Here is a 24,952-nt window from a genome sequence, read left to right on the forward strand (position 1 = left end):
GCGAAGTCACGAGAGGCTCGTGTTAACTGTGGATATGACTCTACGATGCCAAAAGCTGATGAGGGCGCGGTCGATGAGGGGGGACTTCCTGGAGATGGTGCCGAGTGAAAGAATTGATATCTTTATTTATTTTTTTGTTGTTGTTGTTTATTGTTTTTTTTCCTGGACTCCGTTGATTTTAGCCGTAAGTAATCTGCGACTGTTTGCGTCGTAGCTTTGTATAAAGAGGGATTTTCCATTGTCATGTGCTTTCTATATTTCTTTTCCCATTTTTCTTTCATAATTTTGGTGCAAAGAAGTAGATTTTCGTGTGACGAGTTCCCGACTCTTAGGGAATTTAATGTCACATGGGTTGAGTAGGGCCCTGATAACGGCTTTAACTGATGGGATGGTACTTTTGGGCTTATGTCGAGGTACTATCCCATCATAGTCCGAAAGATATCTAATTCTATTTCTAATAGCGACCTTATCCGCAGGGATGTTACTTTTTAGCCTACACCGAAGTATTATCCCGTCGTCGAAATATTAACCCGTCATTGTTCGATCGAGGTCGAACTCTTCTTTTTGGTGAAGTCCCTTGGCCTTAAGGGTGTTATTTTGAACTTTCATCGAAATATTAACCTGTCGACGTTCGATCGAGGTCGAACTTTTCTTTTTGGCGAAGGCCCTTGGCTTTAAGGGTGTTATTTTGAACTTTCGTCGAAATATTAACCCGTCATCGTTCGATCGAGGTCGAACTCTTTTTTTTTAGCGAAGGCCCTTGGCCTTAAGGGTGTTATTTTGAACTTTCGTCGAAATATTAACCCATCATCGTTCGATCTAGGTCGAACTCTTTTTTTTTGGCAAAGGCCCTTGGCCTTAAGGGTGTTATTTCGAACTTTCGTCGGAACTCTTTTTTTTTGGCGAAGGCCCTTGGCCTTAAGGGTGTTATTTCGAACTTTCGTCGAAATATTAACCCGTCGTCGTTCGATCGAGGTCGAACTTTTTTTTTTTGGCGAAGGCCCTTGGCCTTAAGGGTGTTATGTCGAACTTTCGTCGAAATATTAACCCGCCATTGTTCGATCAAGGTTGAACTCTTCTTTTTTGCGAAGGCCCTTGGCATTAAGGGTGTTATTTCGAACTTTCGTCAAAATACTAACCCGTCGTCGTTCGATCGAGGTGGAAGGCGAAGGCCCTTGGCCTGAAAGGTGTTATTTCGAACTTTCATCAAAATATTAACCCATCGTTAGTCCCGGTTTTCCCGAGAGTTGGGTATCTTCTGGGAGATTCCCATTTCACCTGATTTTATTTGCGTCGGGGAATGTGGTGTTGGAAAGCAGAAAACGCTGCTACTTTGCTCACACTTGTTTCGTGCACCTATTGGAGTTTCTCCTCGACGGTCTTTTGATCTTGGTGAGTTCTCCCTCGTCGGCCCGCTCTTCAAGTGCCTGGGAGGGCTTTCTCGGGACACCTTCTTGGTGAGGGATAGGGGGTATCGCTCAAGGGGTATCATTTCCTAGGATTTGGGTTTGTTTGGCGCACGATATTTCGATCGTTTTGTAGCAATTTCCCATTCTTCAATTGGGATGTTTCCTTGCTTGCTTGCCCGCCGATGCTGCTTTCTTGTTTGAGCAAACAGCAGAAGGTGGATCTGTTGCGTTGCTCGCTTTGCTTTGGAGTTTCAATGGTTGATGGGGGTGATGTTTTCTGAACTCAGTAGCCGTATTCAGCTCTTTTTCCCTTCCCCTTTCTTTTGTGCCTTCGTCCTGTGTGGGCTAGGCTCGTTTTGGCTAGCTCGTGGGCTGCCCGGCGTGTAAGGGAGGATGTTGGTTGAAACTTCTGCTTGTGTATAGCATCATGATCTGGGTTGGCGTATGAGGTTTACTTACCACTCATTTCGGTGGGTGATCGTGTTTCCGATTTCTGATCTGGAGGAGACTAGGAAGTTTTCAATAAAAAATCCCCACAGACGGCGCCAAATTATTTGACCCAAAAAATATTGAAACCTTTTTGATTAAATCAATTAAAGAAGATGAAGAGGTAAATCTTAGTCAAACGTAATAAACTCTAGATCTATAAGCAAATCAGAAAATAACGCATAAGACAAAATAGAGGCGATCAATCTTATTGATGCTTTTCATTTTTCCTCCCATTAATCGGTGGAGATAACTATTTTACATATTCCATGGGAGATTGCTTTGTCTTATTTTTGCTAAGAAAATTATAGAGAAGAAGAAAGAGGAAGAGAAGAAACCACCCCCCCCCCCTTTCTAGGAAGGTTCCCTCCCTATATATAGTTATGGAACCTTTATTGCGTTCTCGGGTAGAGGCGGATCCAGGATTTAAACTCGATGGGTTCAACTTTTAAGATTTTTAACATTGAACACATTATATTTTTAAAGTTATGGGTTCAAATCTATTATTTTTGTAATTTTAATGAATTTTTACATATAAATTTCTACCCCGCGTCGAAAGTTATGGGTTCAATTGAACCCATAATGTAAGGCCCCGTGAATTTCCTACTCAGAACCCCGAATCCCATGGTGCCAAGTTAGGAGCATATGTGGACCCTTTTGGATTGAACAGTGCATTAAAAAGTCAAGAAATAATGTTTTCCAGAGAAGTGCGATTTTGCGGTCGAGAATGCGGTCGCATATCAGGTATGCAGACCGCATAGGGGGCATACTCACCGCAAAGTGAGTTAGTGTGTTAGTCAAATTTGAGGTTAAATATGTGGTCTATTATGAGATCGCATAACCGATATGCGGACCACATAGTCGTCGCATAATTTCCTTGGGATTTTGCAATGAGCAGTTCTGTGGTGCATTATGCGACCACAGAACGGGTATGCGGACCGCATTTCTGCCTTATACCCAGACAGAATGTTCAGATTTTGGGAGCACTTTTGCGGACCATTCTGTGGGCCGCATTTCCACTTTGCGATCACAGACCTGACTCGGGGCTCCAATTTTCTAAATTTTAAACCCGACCCTTTATCGATATATTCGGTGTTATAGCTCATTTTGAGCATATTTCCTGATGCTTTTAGAGAGAGAGAGGGGGGGGGTCATAGAGAGGGAAGTGCTTCCCATCAAATTACTTCATGAAATCTTGCCAAATCTTTGAAGATAATCAAGTGAGGGCACCTAAATCTTCATCCCAAGAGGTAAGACTTCATTACCTCAGCTCTTATTCCTATGCTTAGCAATAAGAGATCACTAGTGAAGTAATTCATGGGTATAAAAATGAATTTCTTGCATGCATATCACACTATAGAATATTGGGAGGTAGTGAACTAAAAAGAAAGCAATTGGGGTATAAAATGATTGAAATTTCTCTCAAAAGGGCCTAAGATCACAATGCACCTTTAGTATTTTATAGTATTCTCAAAACAAGCTAGAATCTCAATCTCGTCTCTAATTCTCGGTTTAATTTGTAATTCTTACACAATAGATCGAAGTGCTAAAAGTTCCGAAATTTTGTAAGGAATAAGGAAAGCTTTATTGAGGTATGTATGGCTAAAACCCCGTCTTTTAGAAATTGAGCTTCATCGTTGGTTGTGTGAGTACGGTAAGATTTAATTGAATTGTTGTATTGATTGCTATTTCACTTGACTTGGTGTTGCAACCTTATATGCATGGAAACTGTGTCTCAAATTGATCAACGTGCTATTCTTGATAATTTGAAAAGGTGCAAAGACTATGAATCATGTATCGAAATGCTTAGACCTTAGATTGAAATTGAAGTGCGTTGTTGTGCCGTTTACATGAAGTCTCATCTACGCCTACAACCTTATTTGCTCTTGTGTGCCATACTCTCTTGAATTACAAACCTAATGTTGAAAATGAGAACAATGTGAAACGTGAATTGCGGAATGTGAAAATTGTGGCCCCAAGTGTCGGTAAACTAATACATGTGTAACCAAAGATTGGAGTGAGATGAATAATGGAAAATGGTAATGCCACGGTGAGGCGGCCTAGATGATCGGGCCGTGATCGGACGCCATGACATAAACACATGACGGTTATGCATTGATGATTGAAACTGGAAAGTGTGAATAGAATATTGGTAACGTTTCCGGGAGACGGCCTAGCCGATCGGGTCGATATCGGACTCTGCTCAAGATAGCGGTGGTAATGTGAACGATGTGGAACAGTATGAAATGCCCAACTAAAGGCTATTGAAACATGATGTGAAGGTTGTGTAGTTCTTTCATGTTGATAATGTTGTGATCGTTTAAAGCTTTGGAGTGATACATGTGATTTCCTTATTTGTGTATGAAAGTTCTTTCTAATTTGATGGTATTTAGTTATACATACTAGTACTATTCCATGGTTCTAACGTCCCTTTTGCCGGGGGCGTTACATTTTTTTAAATGAAAGTAGGTGGCTCCATAGCGGATAGTGTCGGTCGTGTGTAGCGAAGCATCCCTCTTCTCAAGATCTTGGTGAGCCCCTTTCTCCTTCAAGGGGCTATATTGTATATCTTTGTATTGTGGACTTTCACTTTTGAGGTATAGTCGGGGCCTTGTTGCCAGCGTTGTCAAACTTATCTTTTGTATCCTAGAGGCTCCGTAGACATATGTGTGGGTTATGTAAGGGGGTTGGATGGGTCTACGAACCATGTTGTAATTCTAAACTTATGTTGCCTATAAATTGTAACTATATGGGGATGTTGGAAACTAACTCATCTTCGATTTAATGTGGTATTTAAAATGAACTATCAATGTAGAATGTGTTGTCTTTCCCCGTCTAAATGGATAAACTAAAGTATGGTTTCTTTATTCATATCGAGGTGGGTAGGAAGTGTATGGTAAGGCTTGCTCAGTTGGGTTCACTCGATTGAGCGTCGGTCGCGCCTCCCGAAGTTGGGGCGTGACACATAACTAACACACTACATCCGCCTCTGTTCTCGGGTCTTCAGACTTTCATACCACGTCTGCCTTTGTCGTTCCGTGACTGTTGTTTTTCAACTTGTCGGGTTTTGTGAGCGCGGGGTTTGGAGCAAACCATGTTGTCGTCCGCTATCTCATTGCTTGGCCGGGATTTCTGATGGGCTGACCGTAGCGATCAGATTTTGACCAATACATCACTATCTATAAGACTTCAACTCATTGTGGATTAAATTTCAAATTGCAATTGAATTTAATATGTTCAGAATCCAGTGGATCACCTGGTCTATCTTATAATGTATCTTCCACTATGCCTTCACAGTTGCTCCGGCAACTTCTACATTTGACCCCTTCAACCACTTTTACTACTAAAAAAATACTTTAGATTTAAATAAAGTATAATATAATATTGAAAAATATCGTCTCTGGGAAAAGAGGTAGTAATACAATAATTTTGGATGTCCATGGTATAAATTTCATAGTGAACGCGTGCAAACTATTTTTTTTATAACGTAAATGTTTGTGGGTTGGTGAAAATTTTATTTTGTGTCTCATACAACTGACACTAGTTGTATGAGGCAATTTTTTTGTCTCACAGTTTTGTGGACCCAGAAGTGCAAGATTGGGGTCCACAAATTTGTGAGACAAAAATGAACCTCATACAACTAGTGTAAGTTGTACGAGACACAAAATAAAACTTCTCCTCGGTTGGTATGAGAAATAAGGAAGTGAATACAATATAACCTTGAGATGACTTATTCTGTCGCATATAATGTAAGAAGAAAAATGATACCACGAGTTGTAGCTTAACCATTTTAGAAGGTAACTTAAGGATTACGTGAAGAAATATGTGAATAAGAAAAAATTCATACCTGCGAAAGCCAATTTATAGTACTTGAAAATTTTTCGTATATAATTTCAAATCCAGATATGTAACCACACAAAAAAAAAAAGACAGAGAAGAAAATTCAGGGTACATTCTTTAAATCTCTACTTATTGAGACTCATTGAACCATCAATAAGAGATTGACAATCATCCATCCCCTTAGAGAAAATTATCAAATCAGAGAAACTCAGACACGATTAGGCGTTAAATTTGGAGGAGTAGGTGCCGATGCCACGCGCTTGCCCCGCTCTGATCGACAGTTCTCGGCGAACTTCAAGCTGTTTTGGTGCATACCTTTCTGCCGCTCAGCTTCGGTGTACTCTGCGGCATAATAATGTTCCTCGCTTCCCTTAACGGGGTCTTTTGTTGGTGGGAAAAACATGCTTCCCCATTGTGGGAAATGACAGAAAGTCACAGGAAGAGTGCATCCTATGATCATTAGTCCCATGTAAGTTAGCCCTGTTGCTGTCGAGTATTTTGAGCTCGTGAAGAACAACAGTTGTGTCAATCCAGAACCGAAATTTCCTCCAGCTCCAGTCATTCCTGAGATTATACCTAATGATCGGCGAGAAATGAAGGGAATAATACCGAATGTTGCACCACAAGCAGCTTGAGCACCAATAGAGAAAAGGATCATGAATGTGACGGCTATGGGCAGAGAATTTGAACGGCCCAACAGGACGCAGAATACTCCTCCGAGTGTTTGTAGTATCCAAAGGACCCAAAGTCTACCCCTCATGCCGAATCTTTTGGCTGCGTAATCTGAAGAAAATCCTCCGAATGGACGAGCTAATAAATTAGCCATACCAAATGTCGCTGCAATAATTCCCGCTGTGTGAAGCTTTAGATCAAATCTGTAGGTTTTTCCACAAATTAAATTCTGTTAGGGAGCTATATATAGGTAAATATATTTACTTTATTAATAAAATTTATACGATTAGTTAGTAATTCATTTTTTCGATATAGCAAGTAAAGTGTTTTATTTTTCAGATTACTAATTTCTCTTCATATGGACAATTATATTGTAATTGTGGATCTAATACATATCTTTTACTGTCTATAGAAGTTAAATCTATGTTGCTCGAACTCTCCAAAAGTGTTAGCCGCACCTGTATCGGATCCTCCAAAAATGCACTAAATTTGGAGGATCCGACACGCACCCAACAACATTTTTGAAGAGTCCGAGTAACATAGAGTTAAACTCATAAGTTAAATATATACTATAAGAAAAGAACCTGTCGAAGAAGTACTCCGCAATTACGTTGTCCGTAGACAGTTCAACTCCCATAGAGTATCCGTAGAGAAGGACAAAGATCCAAGTCCTGTAGTTTGTTGCAGCGTACCACAATATCTGATATAGCAGAAACATGAAGTATGTTAGCTAAAATTCTTCTCCCTTAAAAATTAAAAAATTAAAAAAAAAAATATATATATATATATATATATATATATATTTTCTTTTTTAAAGAGATGGAAGGAGTAATTAATCGGAGTACTGACGTTGGAAAATTTATCTTTAGAAACATTGCCCTTCTTCTGTAAATCACCACGGTTCCCATCAGGCAAATCTTGGCCAAGAGTCAATACCAAAATACCCATTACAACATGAAGCCAACCAGGAATGAAAAATGCAATTCTCCAAGCAGTGAATGGAGTTGCACCTGCTCTTCTTATTATATCATACAGAATTGGCATAATAAGTTGAGTCGCACCACCACCCATATTTCCCCATCCTGCAGCTGTTCCATTGACAAGTCCAATAATCTGACTATTAAACATAGTACTCATCCAATATTGGCACGACACAAATGTTGCTAGCGAGAATCCAATCATGAACCGGACAGCAACATATCCTCCAGCGGACGACACAAATGACATGCAAAATACAGTTGGGGCTGACAACATAATCAGAAATGCACAACCATATCTTGGCCCTAACATATCACAAACTGCACCCATAACAAGCCTAGATAAAATACTTCCGGAAACGGAAGCAACTCCGGCATTACCAACATCCATTTTGGTTAAATTAAGGTTGTCCCTAATGATAGGAACTAAAGGGGCAGCAGCAAAAGTTGAAACAAAACAAGTGAAGAAAGAAATCCAGGAGAGCTGGAAAGTAAGACCATGAGGCTTTGAAAATGAATAAAATTTAAAAACCTTGGCTTTGTGTTCAGTATCAACTGGTACTGAAAATTTTGCCGTGGTATCGGTTGGCACCATCGGAGAAGCCGCTGAAAAAGCAAGAACTGGCTCTCTACCAGTGACTCCATGCATAGAACTCCCTGGTTCTCCCTCAATATCAGCCATTTTTTTTTCTTAAGGAAAAAAAACTGATAGCACAAAGATTGATTAAAATGTTAAAAGTAAAATTGATGTGTATTACTTTGGTTTAGTTCCTGGAAAGTATGCAGAGGGAGTGTTTATATAGGTATCAAAGCGTTGAGATTATGTAATTAAGGCCAACTGATTAGCGACTGCCAATGGCTACAACTGATGATATAATATTTGATTAATTAATTTTAAGGAATCCATTTCGCCGCATTTGAATATGAATAGTGCGACCTTATGGTATATCCCAAAGGTTCGCTGACCATTCTTGGTATCTTCGGTAATTAGCTGGAGTGCTATATACCACATCTATTACCCTTCTGGCGTACAAGTATCAAACCAATCTTTCGCAATTTGCAGGGTTTCTTATGCAAATCAATCATACTTTAATTCATCTAATTATTCCCTCAAAAGGCAGGTGCTGAGATTTTATGGACTAAAAACACTCATTGTAAAATCTTTACCGTTGTGCTTTGTTAAGCTTTCATGATTTATTGTAATATATATTTACAATATTTCTTGTTTTACCAACAAAACAATATCTTCCTGGCTTTCTTTCATTCCTAATTAGCTCTGGTCCGAAATAGTTATAGTTTTGACAAACTGAATTAGTTAAGTAATATCTGACATTTTAGAAAAGCAAAGTCATTTATTACTTTCTTTCAGTCTACCTTTATTGTTCTAATAACTGGCATCTGGATTAAGTAAATCATCTAAGGAGATAAGACTATTAAATTTATTTATGGGACTTGAAAATATCTTAGAAGACATGCATATAATATGCGCTAAGGTAGTACAGTCAAACCTTTTTATAACAGTCTTGTTTATTCCGATATTTTTTGGTTGTTATAATGAAGTGTTATTACATGTAGAAAATATATATTATAACGAAAACTTGGACGTTATACACTACTAAAAATCACCTGTTTACCGACGCAAGTTACCGACGGATGTCCGTCGGTAACAAGGCTTTACCGACGGAAGTCCGTCGGTAAGTGGTTGGTAGGTAAATCCTTCCTCGGTAAAATGTACCGACAGAATCCGTCGGTAACTTACCGACAGACCACATCGGAAAGTCATCGGTACATTTCTGACAGCAATTGGTCAAATAATTTTACTTGCCGACGGATATTCATCGGTATATTATAAAATAATATAATATTAATAATATCAATACCGACAGATATCCGTCGGTAAATTAAAAATAATAATTTAATAATAACGACGAACACCATCGGTAAGTTTAGAATTTTAATTTAGTAATATAAAAATTAAAAATATGAATAAATTCATATTCCGATGGCTATCCGTCGGTATTTTCAATTAAATCTGAAATTTTGGTTCAAGTCTACCGACGAACTCCCTCGCTAATTAAGAATTCTGGATTGAAAATGAATAGTTATTCCAACAGACTCTATCGGTAGGTCCCGCGATAAATCTGGTACATTTTTGGCAAGCAATGCCTATTTTTTTGTTGCACCACCTGCCAGCAGAATATTACAATACAAACTAAAATGCTACCACAATAAAACTCAACTTAACAACAACAAAACTTTATAAACTATATCCAAACATCCAAATTATCCCATCATACATCCAAATTATCCCATCAAACATCAAAATTATCCAACCAAACATCAAAATGCAACATTCAAAGTTAACATCCAACTAAACAACAATCCAACCAAACATAAAATCACTCATCTTCGGATTCCCCCTCATCTTCTTTATCATTTGTATTATTTCCATCACTTTCATCCTCTACATAAATGTGGCTTTTTGGCGGAGAGCGGGGCAGGCCGATTAAGTGGTTCACTTGAGCCTTGAGGGAGTCAATGTCATTCCTAAGTGCGTCTCTAATCTTCTCTTCATGCTTTCTTTTTTCTCGTTCATCCGCATAGTTCCTAGAAAGTTGTTGAATCGTTCGCCGCATCTTCTCAAGGTTCTCATTTTGTACGATGGCGGATGTACCAATACCTTGTAATCCACAAAAGAGAAGTGAAAAAGATACACGAAGAGTTAGAATTGAATAACACTATTTTAAGGCAATGCAATGACTTTGGACTAAACATTCCTGATTCCTACACTACACGGAAGCATCAAAAACAGAAAACATGAGCATTTTCAACCAAGGAACATACTATCAGACAAGCATAAAGACCCAAGTTAGTACAAAATGGCAAGGTCAAATTCCTAGAGTAATTCAGGGAAGTGAGAACTGGAAATAATTGGAGATAACAGAAACAAAAAATAGAGGAATGCCCTAAATTTCATAATTATCTTGAAGAGACTAAATATGTGGCAAAATATTGTGAAGAGCTTCTAATGTATTAACTCCACAATTGAAAGAACCTCTCCAGGCAGATAAGGATCTCATTTGAATCTCCAACCTTCCTTTCGGTAAGGATATGGGAAGAACACTTTACAGCAATGCATATCATAGAACTAGTACAATTCAAAGAGTGCAGAACAAGGCATTTAGATAAGTCATAATAATTGTAGTCATGTGGTTAAGTGTAGATTGAAAATCTGTAAAGAGATCTCCACATATTCAAGAAGAATCACTGCCTCACCCATAACCTCTATAGTATAACATTATCCAAGCAACATTTTAACGACTTGCATCACAAAAATAATTCGTAGTTAGTCAATCTTTTTCCGCATCAGAATTCGTAAAATATTAAGCAAGTTGGAAAAGAATTCAAGAAAGGGAAATCCAAATTCATGGATTAAAAGCAAATATCGAAAAAATTGAGCAAACCATTCCAGATTGTAGGCGAAAAAGGGTCATCTTTCTTGATGATTCAGAGTAAATTCATTGGAAGTCAATTTATATGCATGTAGAGTGGAACCAGATGTCTAATGAAGTCAATAAAACTGATATTACTAAACAGAATCACCAAAAAAGACAGACCGAGAACAGAGGTTCTTGAAAATAGATAGAGAGACAGTCCATCCAACTACTACTACTACTAATACTACTACCAAAAATAGTGAAGCCTAGTTAAAGGAGGATAGTATCTTCCTAAACCACTTTGCCTAAAGAAAGTTAGCAAACTGTACTTCAACTAAGCAAGCCATCAATATGACCACCACATTGAGCTCCTCAGATCATCTAGTCAATACATATAAATAGTTGTCGAACAATGTTATATCACTGTCATCGTTATCATTACAGAAAATATATCCTACATCAATTGTTCTCGGTCAGAGTCCTACTATGAAACTGATCAATAATAGCAGCATCTTCTCCATTATGGTTTAATTCACAATATTTGCTTTACAAAAAACCTGATTGAAGTAACAGACATTACAATTATCTAAGCCATATATTTTTTGATAACCGAATTGAACCATACATGTAAACACATGAAATCAAAAGGTTGTATTTCCAGAATGTGTTATTCTTTTAACTGACTCCGAAATACAGCTAACAAAAAGAAGAGCTTATTAACCAAAAAGTATATACCTTGTAGTCCACACGCGAGGCAATGAAAATTGCGCTCGGAGGAAAGGCTATATGCTCTACCCTTATGCACGCCTCCAACCACGTTCAACCACAATGGGAGAGTTTCTTCCTCCGATGGCATGATTGACTGGCCTTGCTCATCGGTCGGCTGACTCCTAGCGAGCTCTTCCACTGCTTCTCTATACCTGTTCTACATTAAAAGTGAAATTTTATATATAAACAATCATTATTCATTATAAAAGAATTTTAAGTTAATCTTGATCTTACATAAGCCTCCTCAGCCAGTGGCTCAACCCAAGCTTCTTCCCCGATTTTGCTTTTTGTGTGGGTCTTCTTCCAAACCTCATCACGTTTCGTGGGTCTCTTAAGAGCAGCTTCTGCAAATGAAACAAAAAGAGTTAATAAATTCAAGTAATGTTAGAAAAAAAAAAAAGTAATTATCATCACTACCCTCAGTCTCTCCATGACTAGTCCACACATAGTAATTATCCATAAAGCCCTTACTATATAGATCAGTCTTAGCATCCTCTAGTTTCAACCATTTTCTACACTTGCATTTCGCACAAGGGCACCTAATCATCCCCTTATTTTGACTAAATTACATAGCATGATTAATAAACTCATCAACACCTTGTACAAAATCATCTCTTAAACCCCGCCGATTAGGAAGATTCCTATCGTACATCCACATACGATTTTATATCTACATATACAAACAATAAATTTATTATTTTCTACATAATATTTTCTTGCTCTATATTACTCTGTCATATTAGATATAATTGAAGGAGGAAGAAAGAAAAGAAAACTCAAACAGATCTAATTTTATAGGAGTAAATGATAATGTATAAGACTTTACACTATCATATTACAATAAATTACGACTAATACAGATTGCCTGTAGTAAGTACTGTATAAATTAGTAACCTTAAAAATAAAACAGTAAACCAATATTAATACTAATAAATTTTGCAACATACAAAATTACATTAATATTGTTTCCTCTTAGAGCAATAGAATGAAAGCAATAGGACAATTTCCATGATAAAGATGACTCGTCAGAATCAAGTAAAAAAGGAAATTGAGAGCAAAGAAACGATAATTTACCACCAAAAGAACATAAAAATTAATGTATCAGAACTCAATTTTACTACAATATTGCAATCACCTTTGTCTTCTTTCAGTAATTTTGATTGTATCAAAAACCCTAACCCACTTGTGCACATATTCTTTCAATAATAACTTATATACCAAACATTTAAAAAGAAAGAGATAAACACACAGAGAAAAGGAGCAGAAGATTGAGAGAGAGAGAGATGAAACAGAGAAGAGGAGCAGAATATAGATAGCTAGATAGAGAGAGGGGGGAGATCGAGATCGTACCTGCTGCGAACCGCGAGAGAAGGCAAAAGCTAGAAACCAGGTGCAACTCACAGCGAGAGAGCTGGAGAGATTTGTCTATGATCTGTCTAAGTTGAAGTAAGATTTGAAAATGATGGATTTTAGATTTCTAAACCTAAAACTAAAAGGGGAAACGACTGGTGCTTTCTTTTGTTGCTTTTAGATTGATGTAAGTAAATGGTGACAATTGATTATATGGATGTGTGTTACAGTATCTGCTTGAGGAAGTTGCCCTTGTTCCGGATCGATTAAAGAAGATCCCGTTGCAGGTCTGATGTCTGCCCCTTCTGATTTACCTAAAACTAAAAAGGGAAACAACTGGGTGTAAGCGGGTAACCAAAAAAATGGGGGGAAAGGAACGTATAGTGAAAATAAAAGGTGGGAGATATTAAAAAAATAACTAAGAATAAAGGGAAGTAAAATTTTACAACTATATTTATGTAATAAATAATATATATATATATTGTAATATTTTCAAGGGAATTCATCTTTTATTTCGGTACGGCATTAATATTTCGGTATTTTAAAAAAAATACCAAATACCATACCTAACAAATTACCTAGTATGTAATTATTATATAAAATATCAAATTGACAATTAATTAAATTCTAGCTAACAAATTACTATGAATCAATGAAAATCAAACTAATATTTTACAAAAACCTAACATAAAATTCTTCTTACTGTATAATTTATGTGTAATATTTAAGTTTCTGAAAATATTATGCCCATAATTGTAATATTTTTCAATGTAATTCATCTTTTAGCATTAATTAACAATGAAATTAATATTAATAATTTAAAATAAATCATAAGCTAATATTATTATTAATTTACAAGCTAATTACTACTAAACCACTTTCACGTAGTTAAGTATCAATTAATAGTCTAATCAAACACTAATATTACTTAAGGATATCACTAATGCACTTCTACTTATTGTAGTTATCATTTTATAAACTAAATAATGAGTAATATTTCTTAAGAATACTGCTAATACACTTCTACTTAGTAGAATTTTCAGTGTATAGGCTAATCAATCACTAATTTTTCTTACTGGTATTACTAATACACTTCTACTTAGTGTAATTCTCAATGTATAAGCTAATCAATCAGTAATAGTTCTTAAGAATACTATTAATACACTTCTACTTAATTAGTCTAATTATTAATACATGGGCTAATCAATCATTAAAATTACTTAAGGATACCACTAATACGCATCTACTTTCTGTAATTATCCATTTATAAGCTAACCAATCGCTAACATTTCTTATTGATATATTTCTAATACACTTCTGCTGAGTGTAAGAACTAAGAATACTACCAGTACACTTCTATATATATGTGTGTGTGTGAGAGAGTGTGTGTACTTTAAGAATATCACAAATACGTATCTACTTTTTGTAATTATCAATTTATAACCAAATCAATCGCTAACATTTCTCAGGTATAAGCTAATCAGTTAGTAATAGTTCTTAAGACTAATACTGATAAACTTTTACTTAATCAGTGTAATTACTAATAGATATGCTAATCAATCATTAACATTACTTAAGCATACCACTAATATGCATCTGCTTTATGTAATTATCAATTTATAAGTTAATCAATCGCTAACATTTCTTACTGATATTACTAATGCACTCCTACTTAGTGTAATTCTTAATGCATAAGCTAATGAATCAGTAATAGTTTTAAAGACTATACTAATACATACTTAATTAGTATAATTATCAATGTATAGGCTAATGAATCACTAGCGTTACTTCAGAATACTACTAATATTACTTAACGATACCACTAATAAACCTCCACTTTAATTATCAAATTAAAGATAAACAATCGCAAACATTTCTCACAAATATCATTAATACCCTTCCATTTAGTGTATAATTATCAATGTATCGGCTAATCAATCACTAACATTATTTATATAAGGATACCACTAGTTCACTAATTGTTAACGTTACTTAAGGACATCATGCATTAATACACTTCTACTTACAGTAATTATCAATTTATAAGATAAACCATCACTAATATTTCTTACGGAAACAACTAATACACTTCTTCTTGGTGTGTAATTATTAATGTATAGGTTAATCTATGTAGTTAAGGATACTACAAATTTACTTTTACTTTGTGTGATTATAAATTACTAAGCTAATTACCACTAATATATTTTTAAGTAGTGTATTACCTTCACTTAGTGTAAATTTCAATAAATAGGCTAATCAACCACTAAGATAATTAAGTAAATACTTATTGAGGGACTTACCGACAGTCTCTTTCGATATTTTGTAATAAAAAATACAAAATAATTATCTATAAGATTATATATTTAAATTACCGACGGAAGTCCATCGGTACTGTAAGAACGAAATTCAAATTATTATGTAAATGCAGTAGGATTGACTGCATTGATAACTTTTTTTTTTTTTTTTTTTAAAGTACCGAGAGACATCGTCGGTACCTAAAAAAATTAGATTAACTCTGCCTTGAACCCGATACAAGTGAATTTGACAATAAAACTCGAAGAACAGCGAATACAAATGCGTTAGGATGCAAAAACTACGAACTCAAACACGAACGGTCAACTCGATCTCAACTCAGTTCGTCTCTATTTTTGAAGGGAATCGAAGAAGAATAATGGAAAAACTCTTCTTCGATTTTTTCGGACTTTGAAACAGAACATAGCAAAAGAGACTGAAATTTTCACCTTCCTCCCCAGAATCGCACCTGAAAATGCACAAGCCAGTAAGGAAAACTAAAATGATTTTTTTTATCTTTTCTCTCCAAAAATCAAACTCCGAAAATTTTCTCTGTCACTCGAAATCGGAACTAGCCCTATTTGAAAACAAATCCCTTGATGAATGTGGGGCTTGGATTAAGTGAAATCGATCCAACGCCTCACACTCATCCACCTCCCCGTTCTCAGAACCTTCCAATCATGAGATATAGCTCAAATTCGAGCGAGTGAGAGGAGAAGAGAATCTTTGGTATTAGAAACCGTTAGAAATGGTGATGGGGAGAGAGGGGAAACGCGTGAGGTGAGATTTGGGATTCACTCGCCCGAATTTGGACTGAATTTGGGGCTTGGTTCGAGTGATTTTGGAGAAGACGAACAATACGCGTTGGTTTAGGCTTAGGGCTCATCCGCTCATCTCCTGTAGGTTTCATCGATTTATTTGGGGAACGGATCGGGTTGGCAGGCGGGTTGGCCGGGTATTGGACGGGTATGGGGATTTATGGGCCGGGTTTGGCCTGGTTTTTGGGGAAGAAATATTGGGCCATGGGTAAATTAGGACAATGTAGCCCAAACAACTTCTTCAATTCCCTTTTTTCAATTAATTCTTTTTCTTCTTTTTTTCCAAAAATAAATTAAAATCTAAATTAAATCCTAGGACCTAATTAACCTGAAAAAACACTAATTAAAACTAATTAAAGATTATCACAATTAATTAAAAGTAAATTAAAAGAAAATTACTCAAAATCAAAGTTCAATTAAACTATTTTTGTGATTTTTTCAATTCTTATAAAATAACTAATTTACTACTTAATTCAAAAATGCAAAGTTAAATCCTAAATGCAAATGCGACATATTTTTGTATTTTTCGTTTATTAAATAAAATAAATATGCATAGACAAATGCAAACAATTATCAGAAAATGCCACAAAATCCTCAAAAATTCCAAAAAATGAAAAGAAATTATTCTGTTTGAATTTATGGGAGTAATTCATGTAGGGAAAAAATCACTTGCTCACAGCTGCCCCTCTTTGCCAGGAAACATGAAGAGTTTTCGTGCAAAGATAAAGTGAGCGGATACGAGCGATTTTTGCCCGTCTGAATACTCCGTGGGAAGCATTTTTGAAAGATTTGACCGCACCCTCCTTCCGAGGTTGCCTACATATCCTTGGCTAAAAAGGAATCAGGTCAGTATAGTTCAGGAATGTTTGGTAGTTGGGACTACCAGGAAGCTGTGATTTCGCTGTTGCTGTTGTTGTTGCTACTACTTACTGAACCCTCTTATTACACCATGTTAAAACAAAAGCTAGACTAGACTATGATCTATGGATTACAAAAGTCCTATCTATATCTTCAAACTTGCTCTTGTGTTTCTTGTTGCCTTGTTGTCCTCCATTCTCCCGGAGACATCCGTTTGTTGCCACCTTGAATTGTAAACTAAGATGTTTTCCCCTTCTTCAGGTGGGGCCTGACTGTTGAACTTGATATGTATTCTCATTCTATCCAGGCGGGCTCCTGACTTCAAAACGTGAATGTATTCCCATGTTATCCAGGCGGGCTCCTGACTGCTGACTTGAAATGCATTCCCTGCTCTTCAAGCGAGCTCCTGACTTCAAAATAAACAAAGCAAAGAATTTGAAAGCTAAAACTTAAATGGTACTCCCTTGTTCTCCAGGCGGGCTCCTGACTGCTGCACTTGAATGTATTCCCTGCTCTCCAGGAAGGCTCCTGACTTCAACTTGAAATGTATTCCCTGCTCTCCAGGCGGGCTCCTAACTGCTGACTTGAAATGTATTCCCTGCTCTCCAGGCGGGCTCCTGACTGCTGACTTGAAACGTATTCCCTGCTCTCCAAGCAGGCTCCTGACTTCAAAATGTGAATGTATTCCCATGCTATCCAGGCGGGTTCCTGATTGCAACTTAGACGAAATAAGGAATTTGAAAGCTAGAACTTAAATGGTACTCCCTTGCTATCCAGGCGGGCTCCTGACTGCTGCATTTGGAAGTATTCCCTGCTCTCCAGGCGGGCTCCTGACTGCTTCATTTGAAAGTATTCCCTGCTCTCCAGGCGGGCTCCTGACTTCAAAATAGATAAAACAAAGAATTTGAACGCTAAAAACTTAAATTATACTCCCTTGTTCTCCAGGCGGGCTCCTGACTTCAACTTGAAATGTATTCCCTGCTCTCCAGGAGGGCTCCTAACTGCTAAGCTTGAATGTATTCCCTGTTCTCCAGGCGGGCTCCTGACTGCTGACTTGAAATGTATTCCTTGTTCTCCAGTCAGGCTCCTGACTTCAACAAAATAGACAAAACAAAGAAACTTTTCTGCCCCGGTTTGGTGGTTGGGCACAGATGTGAGTGTAAAACTAAATCATATTACCAAGTATCACTAAGAATTTGAAATCTAGGTCCCATTATTCAGGGGGGGTCCTAACAACTCTTAACGAAACGACAATTTTAAATCTAAGTTATATCTTCTACAGGTGTGACTTCTGCTAAATCTTGCTATCTAAGAGAATCTTTAAACTACTCCCCATTATCCATGGGGGTCCTGAAAATCAAAGGTCAAATTTTATCTTAAGGGTGACAACTTTCATGTCTGAATTATACTACCCTACAGCAGAGTTTATGCTAAATGTTGTTATCTAATCGAAATCTTAAAGCTAAGTCCCATTATTCAGAAGGGTCCTGAAAACTCCTAGTTGAATCCTATCTCGAACATGTAAACTTCTAAGCTAACTTATATTCTTTTGGGATACATTTATGCTAGATTATGCTATTTCTGAACTTTAAACTATGTCCCATTTTCCAGAAGGGTCCTGAAAATCAAAAATCAAACCTGTTTTGATGACTGCCTTTCTCCACGGAGTGTTTCTCCGAAACAATCGAAATTTCTTGCCCTTGTTTTAATCAAAGAAAAATTTTGTTAGTTTAAAAATGGTGGTTAGATGATGGCATTCTTACTGAAGATCTTTCCGCTGCATTGTTTTGTTCTGACTGGCTTCCTCGAATATGCCCTGAACCACTTTGACTTTCTGACTGACTTTCAAACCCCATGACCTTTGATGAACCGAGTGTTCTATACCCATGTTGTTGTTTTGCCTCTGACCCCTTTATCTGAACCTTTGCGTCTCCCATGACATCACCAACCATTCTACCGATGAAACTTCCGGTGAATCCTTGTACCCCCCGTTCATCATGTTGTCCTTAGTATGCTCTGACCACTCCGTGATTTGCAATTTTGGAAGTTGGTAGTGAGCTTTGAAATCCTTTTCACTTGCTTTGACAAGACTGACATTGAAACATCTTAGACAAATAAACCCAAAGAAAATGAAACGTAATGACTTTGCGGGTTAAGGATAAGAAGAATCCAAAACCAGATGATTGCTACAAAAGGAAAAATAAAAAGAAACTTATCTGAGTGGAACAGCTGGTACCGATGATCATGACATGCATTTCGGATTAATCGGCCCAATCTGTCCAACCCATCAACTTTCAGTTGCCGTACTTTGTTGCCTCAGAATTTCCATGATCTGATTACTTCGCCCAAACCTTGACCTTGTTCATCCTGCGGTGCCTTGAAACAGTTTTCCACCAACAGACCTTTCTCATTTCCCTTCTCAACTCACTTTCGCCTCAAGGTTCCCGTGAGGGTTTTCACCAATAAGACTCTCTCATTTTTATTTCTCTCAGCTCCCGTCGCCTTACGGTGCCTGTGAAGGTTTTCACCAATAAGACTCTCTCATTTTTATATTTCCTGATTGAACCAAAGTGTTGCCCCTGACATGAATTACCTTGACCTGCTCGACTTGGCATTTCTCAAAGACTGATCAGAAGGTCTTTCTTTGGATCGTAATGTGGGCTTTTGGACAGAGTTAGAAAGAAAGGTTATGAAAGGCTCAAAACGATTCAAACAGGTTAGAATTACAACTTTCGGAATCAAGTTTCTTACAACAACCGCAACTTCTGCCCTAGTTTCTTGCATGGGGACTTTTGGAGTTTTGTTTTGATGGGACCGAACCGTGAGGCTGCCTATGTATCCTTAAAAGGAATCAGGTCGAATGTAGTTCATGTCATAGAAATTACTTTGTTGTTGTGATTTTTATTTTCTCTCTCTCTTTTTTCTTCTATTGTTCTTTTTTTTTTCTTTCCTCTTTTTTTCTTTTTGCTTTTCTCTTTTCTTTTCTTTTCTTTCTCTTTCTTCTCTCTTTTCATTTTTCTTCTCCTTTTCCTTTCTTGTTGATTCTTTCTTTTTCTTTTCACTTACTTATCCTCCGCACTTGCGTTTCTGAATTGTGTCGTTGATCCCGAAAGAGGGGTATGAAAGAAAATAAATAAGACTCAAAAGGGATGACAAGGGATAAAGTGTTTAAATAGCAGAACAAAATGCCTTCGTCATTTCAATCTTCAAAATATGCCAAATACAAACAAGTACAATCAAAGAAAGAAATCATACATAGTATCTTTTGACTGCATCGGAATTGATAGTCATTTCTACACATTTGCCCTCTATATCTGTCAAATACAATGTGCCATTGGAAAACACTCTAGTTACAACAAATGTCCCCTGCCAGTTTGGGGCGAACTTTCCTTTTGCTTCAGCCTGATAAGGCAAGATACGTCTCAACACTAATTGACCCACTTCGAGCTTCCGTGGACGTACCTTCGTGTTATATGCTCTCGCTATTCTCTGTTGGTACAATTGGCCGTGACACACTGCTGCCAATCTCTTTTCATCAATTAGACTTAATTGCTCTAAACGGGTTTTGACCCATTCAACATCATCAATTTCTGCCTCAGCGACAATCCGAAGGGATGGGATTTCCATTTCTGCGGGTATTACTGCCTCCGTTCCATATACCAACAAATAAGGGGTGGCTCCTACTGAAGTACGGACAGTAGTGCGATAGCCCAGCAATGCAAATGGCAGCTTCTCGTGCCACTACCTAGAACCTTCCACCATTTTTCGAAGTATCTTCTTTATATTCTTGTTGGCTACCTCGACTGCTCCATTCGCCTTAGGGCGATATGGGGTGGAATTGCGATGTATAATCTTAAACTGCTGACATGTCTCTGTCATCAGATGACTGTTGAGATTAGCACCATTGTCCGTGATGATTACCTTCAGAATCCCAAACCGACAGATGATATTTGAATGCACAAAATCGACCACTGCTTTCTTGGTCACAGATTTGAAAGTTTTCGCTTCAACCCACTTGGTGAAATAATCGATGGCTACCAGAATAAATCTGTGTCCGTTTGATGCTGCTGGCTCGATTGGTCCAAGGACATCCATGCCCCAGGCAACAAAAGGCCATGGTGCAGACATTGTATGTAATTCAGATGGTGGAGAATGAATCAAATCTCCATGCACTTGGCACTGATGACATTTACGCACAAAACTAATGCAATCTCGTTCCATAGTGAGCCAGTAATAACCTGCTCGGAGAATCTTCTTTGCCAGAACGTACCCACTTATATGCGGTCCACAAACTCCGGAGTGTACCTCAGTCATGATAGTTGTGGCCTATCTAGCATCTATGCATCTTAGCAATCCCAGATCTGGAGTTCTTTTGTACAATACCCCTCCACTGAATAAAAATCCACTTATCAATCGTCGAATTGTTATTTTCTGATCACCTATGGCCTGTACCGGGTATTCCCTATCCTGATGTATTCTTTGATATCATGGAACCATGGCTCCCTATCAAGTTCTTCTTCCACCATATTACAGTAAGCATGCTGATCACGGACCTGAATCTGCAAAGGGTCCACATAAGCCTTATCTGGATGATGTAACATTGATGCCAGAGTAGCCAAAGCATCGGTGACTTCATTATGGATCCTTGGGATATGCTTGAATTCTATCGACTGAAACCGTTGACAAAGATCATGCAAACATTGTCTGTACGGTATGATTTTCAAATCCCGTGTTTCTCATTCTCCCTGAATCTGGTGCACCAAGAGGTCTGAGTCACCCAAGACCAAGACTTCCTAGACACCCATATCCACAGCTAACCTGAAACCCAGAATGCAGGCCTCGTATTCCGCCATGTTGTTGGTATAGTAAAAACGAAGTTGAGCCGTAACAAGGTAGTGCTACCCTGTTTCAGAAATAAGTACTGCTCATATCCCCACGCCCTTCATGTTTGCAGCCCCATCAAAGAAAAGTTTCCATCCCGGCTTCTCAACTTGCTCCAACTCATCAATGTGCATCACCTCTTCATCGGGGAAATAAGTTTTCAGAGGTTCATAATCTTTATCAACCGGATTCTAGGCCATATGGTCTGCCAAGGCCTGTGCTTTCATTGCAGTTCGAGTCACTTAGACAATGTCAAACTCTGTGAGCAGGATCTGCCACTTTGCAGGCCTCCCTGTGGGCATAGGCTTCTGAAATATATACTTCAAGGGATCCAAGCGAGATATGAGATAGGTAGTGTAAGATGACAAATAATGTTTCAGCTTCTGCGCCACCCAAGTTAGGGCGCAACATGTCCTTTCAAGATGAGTGTACTTGACCTCGTACGTTGTGAATTTCTTGCTGAGATAATATATGGCCTGCTCCTTCCTGCCAGTGATATCATGTTGACCCAATACATAGCCGAATGAATTGTCCAATACCGTCAAATATAGAATCAAAGGTCACCCTAGTTCTGGCGGGACCAACACGGGTGGATTTGACAAATACCCCTTTATCTTATCAAACGCCTCCTGACATTCATCTGTCCACTTGACCGCAACATCCTTTTTTAACAGTTTGAAGATTGGCTCGCAAGTTGTCGTGAGCTGAGCGATGAACCTGCTGATATAATTCAATCTTCCCAACAAACTCATCACCTCGGTCTTGTTCCTCGGAGGTGGAAATTCCTGGATGGCCTTGATTTTTGATGGGTCCAATTCAATGCCTCGACGGTTGACTACGAACCCCAACAACTTTCCATATGGCACCCCAAAAGCACACTTTGCAGGATTAAGCTTGAGATTGTACCTACGAAACCTTCGGAAGAACTTCTTCAGATCCCTGACATGGTCAGACTGCTTTCTAGACTTCATGATCACGTTATCCACGTACACCTCAATTTCCTGGTGTATCATATCATGGAGTATTGTTGTCATTGCCCTCATGTATGTTGCCCCAGCATTCTTCAAGCCAAATAGCATGACCCGATAGCAGTACGTTCCCCACGGCGTATGAATGCCATCTTTTCTGCATCTTTCTCATCCATTAAGATCTGATGATAACCGGCATAGCAATCCACAAAGAGCCAATCTCATGTTTGGCGCAATTATCAATCAAGATATGGATGTTCGGCAATGGGAAATTATCTTTTGGGCTCGCCTTGTTGAGATCCCGATAATCGACACACACCCTGATCTTGCCATCCTTCTCCGGCACGGTCACAACATTGGCTAACTAAGTGGGATACCGGGTGACCCGAATGACTTTGGCACCGAACTGCTTGGTGACCTCTTCTTTGATCTTTACACTCATATCCGTTTTGAACTTTTTTCTCAGCTTCTGTTTGACAGGGGGGAATGCCGGGTCAGTGGGCAACTTGTATACCACTAAATCAGTGCTTAGACCCGGCATGTCGTCATAGGACAATGCAAAAACATCTTTGTATTCGAATAGAGCTTTAATTATCTCCTCCCTGAGTTGAGGTTCCAGATGGACGCTTACTTTAGTTTCACGAACATTATCTTGGTCCCCTAGAATAACTACTTCTGTATCGTTCAAATTAGGTTTGGGCTTTTCCTCAAAATGACTTAATTCTTTACTAATTTCTTCATAGGCCTCATCATCCTCAAATTCCAACTCGTCATCACACTCAATTTCTTGCATTATTATTTCAGAGTTAGATTGGCCTTTAAAACTGGGCCGAAGATTCCTCTTGCATGTCATGTCATTGATATCAGCATAAAAAAACTATACAAAAGAGGAAAACAAAAATAAAATTAGAAGAAATGAAGGAAAAGGAACAATTGCATTTCATTGAATATAAAGATAACAGGGATTTAACACATCCAACTGGACGGAACATAATATCTGAATTACAGACCCTGGAATAATCCAAACAACTAAAAGAAAATCAAAACCCACTACTAAGACTCCCTTCGGGTAGGAAGAGGAGTAGCTTCCCAGTTGTTGATTTTTGCACGTGGTCCCACGAATTGCACATCTGCCTTGCTTGACCCTTCCCCAGCCTGAACCATGTTAACCTCGGAGAATAACCTTTCAAACCCCTTCTCCAAGTCTCCATCGGCACCAATCAGTTGTCCAGGGACCTTTGACAACAGTTGCTTCCTGATACCCGGCCTGACGAATGATCTGGACAGACGCAGGATTAGCTTTGGCATGTCCATGCTTTCTGCTTCATTTTTCTAGCTCTTCTCACGTCTGCAACGGTAGGCTTGAACCCCAGACCAAAAGTATCCAAATTCTTTGGAAGAGAAACTGGCTACACAATACCTTGCAGAGACACACCCAATCTCTTGCCCGGTACGAAACCATTTTTCAACATTTCAACAGCCACCATAAGTGATGTTGCAGCCATCTTTGGAGTTGGCACGCACTTTACTTCCGGAATTTTCTCTACCGATACTGTGTCGGAAACCTGATAAACCCATGGTCCCTTGTCATCGTCAACCTCTATGAACGGAACAATGGCACCGTTGGGCACACACAAATTATCTTCGTCGTGTTCAATAATTTCCTATCGATCCCATTCAAACTTGACTAATTGATGCAGAGTAGACGGGACTGATTCGGCCACATGGATCCAGGGTCATCCCAACAACAGATTGTACGAAACAGCTACATTGAGCACCTGGAATTCCATAGTAAATTCAACTGGCCCTATTGTGAGCTCAAGCACTATGTCCCCGATTGAATCCTTACCCCCACCGTTGAACCCCTGAACGCAAATATTGTTCTTGTGAATTCTTTCATCCTCCACTTGCAGCTTGTTCAAGGTGGACAGAGGACAAATGTTCGCGCTGGACCCATTGTCAACCAGTACCCGAGTAACCACAGAATCTTCGCATTTCACCGTTAGATAGAGGGCTCTATTGTGCTCGGTACCCTCCATGGGTAACTCATCATCAAAAAAAGTGACTCGGTTTACCTCAAATATCTTATTAGCTATCTTTTCCAAGTGGTTTACTGAGATTTTGTCAGGAATGTGGGCTTCATTCAAGATCTTCATCAAAGCACGACGATGTTCGTCTGAATGGATCAATAATGAC

General features: G+C 38.2%; 2 protein-coding genes across 2 annotated transcripts; both read right to left on the minus strand.

Annotated features, from left to right (window-relative positions):
• Window positions 1–5,755: 5,755 nt before the first annotated feature.
• Window positions 5,756–8,168, minus strand: LOC107791741 (high affinity nitrate transporter 2.4-like). Its single transcript, XM_016613860.2, has 3 exons — window positions 7,257–8,168; window positions 6,992–7,107; window positions 5,756–6,610 (listed from the first exon to the last, which is right to left on the minus strand). The coding sequence occupies exons 1-3, from the start codon at window positions 8,064–8,066 to the stop codon at window positions 5,944–5,946; spliced, it is 1,593 nt and encodes a 530-aa protein (XP_016469346.1). The 5' UTR covers window positions 8,067–8,168; the 3' UTR covers window positions 5,756–5,943.
• Window positions 8,169–9,624: 1,456 nt separating this feature from the next.
• Window positions 9,625–24,261, minus strand: LOC107791740 (uncharacterized). The gene is made up of 6 exons (XM_075220500.1): window positions 24,177–24,261; window positions 13,168–13,259; window positions 12,940–13,066; window positions 11,824–11,933; window positions 11,557–11,746; window positions 9,625–10,064 (listed from the first exon to the last, which is right to left on the minus strand). The coding sequence occupies exons 1-6, from the start codon at window positions 24,259–24,261 to the stop codon at window positions 9,784–9,786; spliced, it is 885 nt and encodes a 294-aa protein (XP_075076601.1). The 3' UTR covers window positions 9,625–9,783.
• Between the last annotated feature and the right edge of the window lie 691 nt (window positions 24,262–24,952).

This window comes from Nicotiana tabacum, chromosome 8 (assembly GCF_000715075.1).
Source record: "Nicotiana tabacum cultivar K326 chromosome 8, ASM71507v2, whole genome shotgun sequence".
NCBI classification, from domain to species: Eukaryota; Viridiplantae; Streptophyta; class Magnoliopsida; order Solanales; family Solanaceae; genus Nicotiana; species Nicotiana tabacum.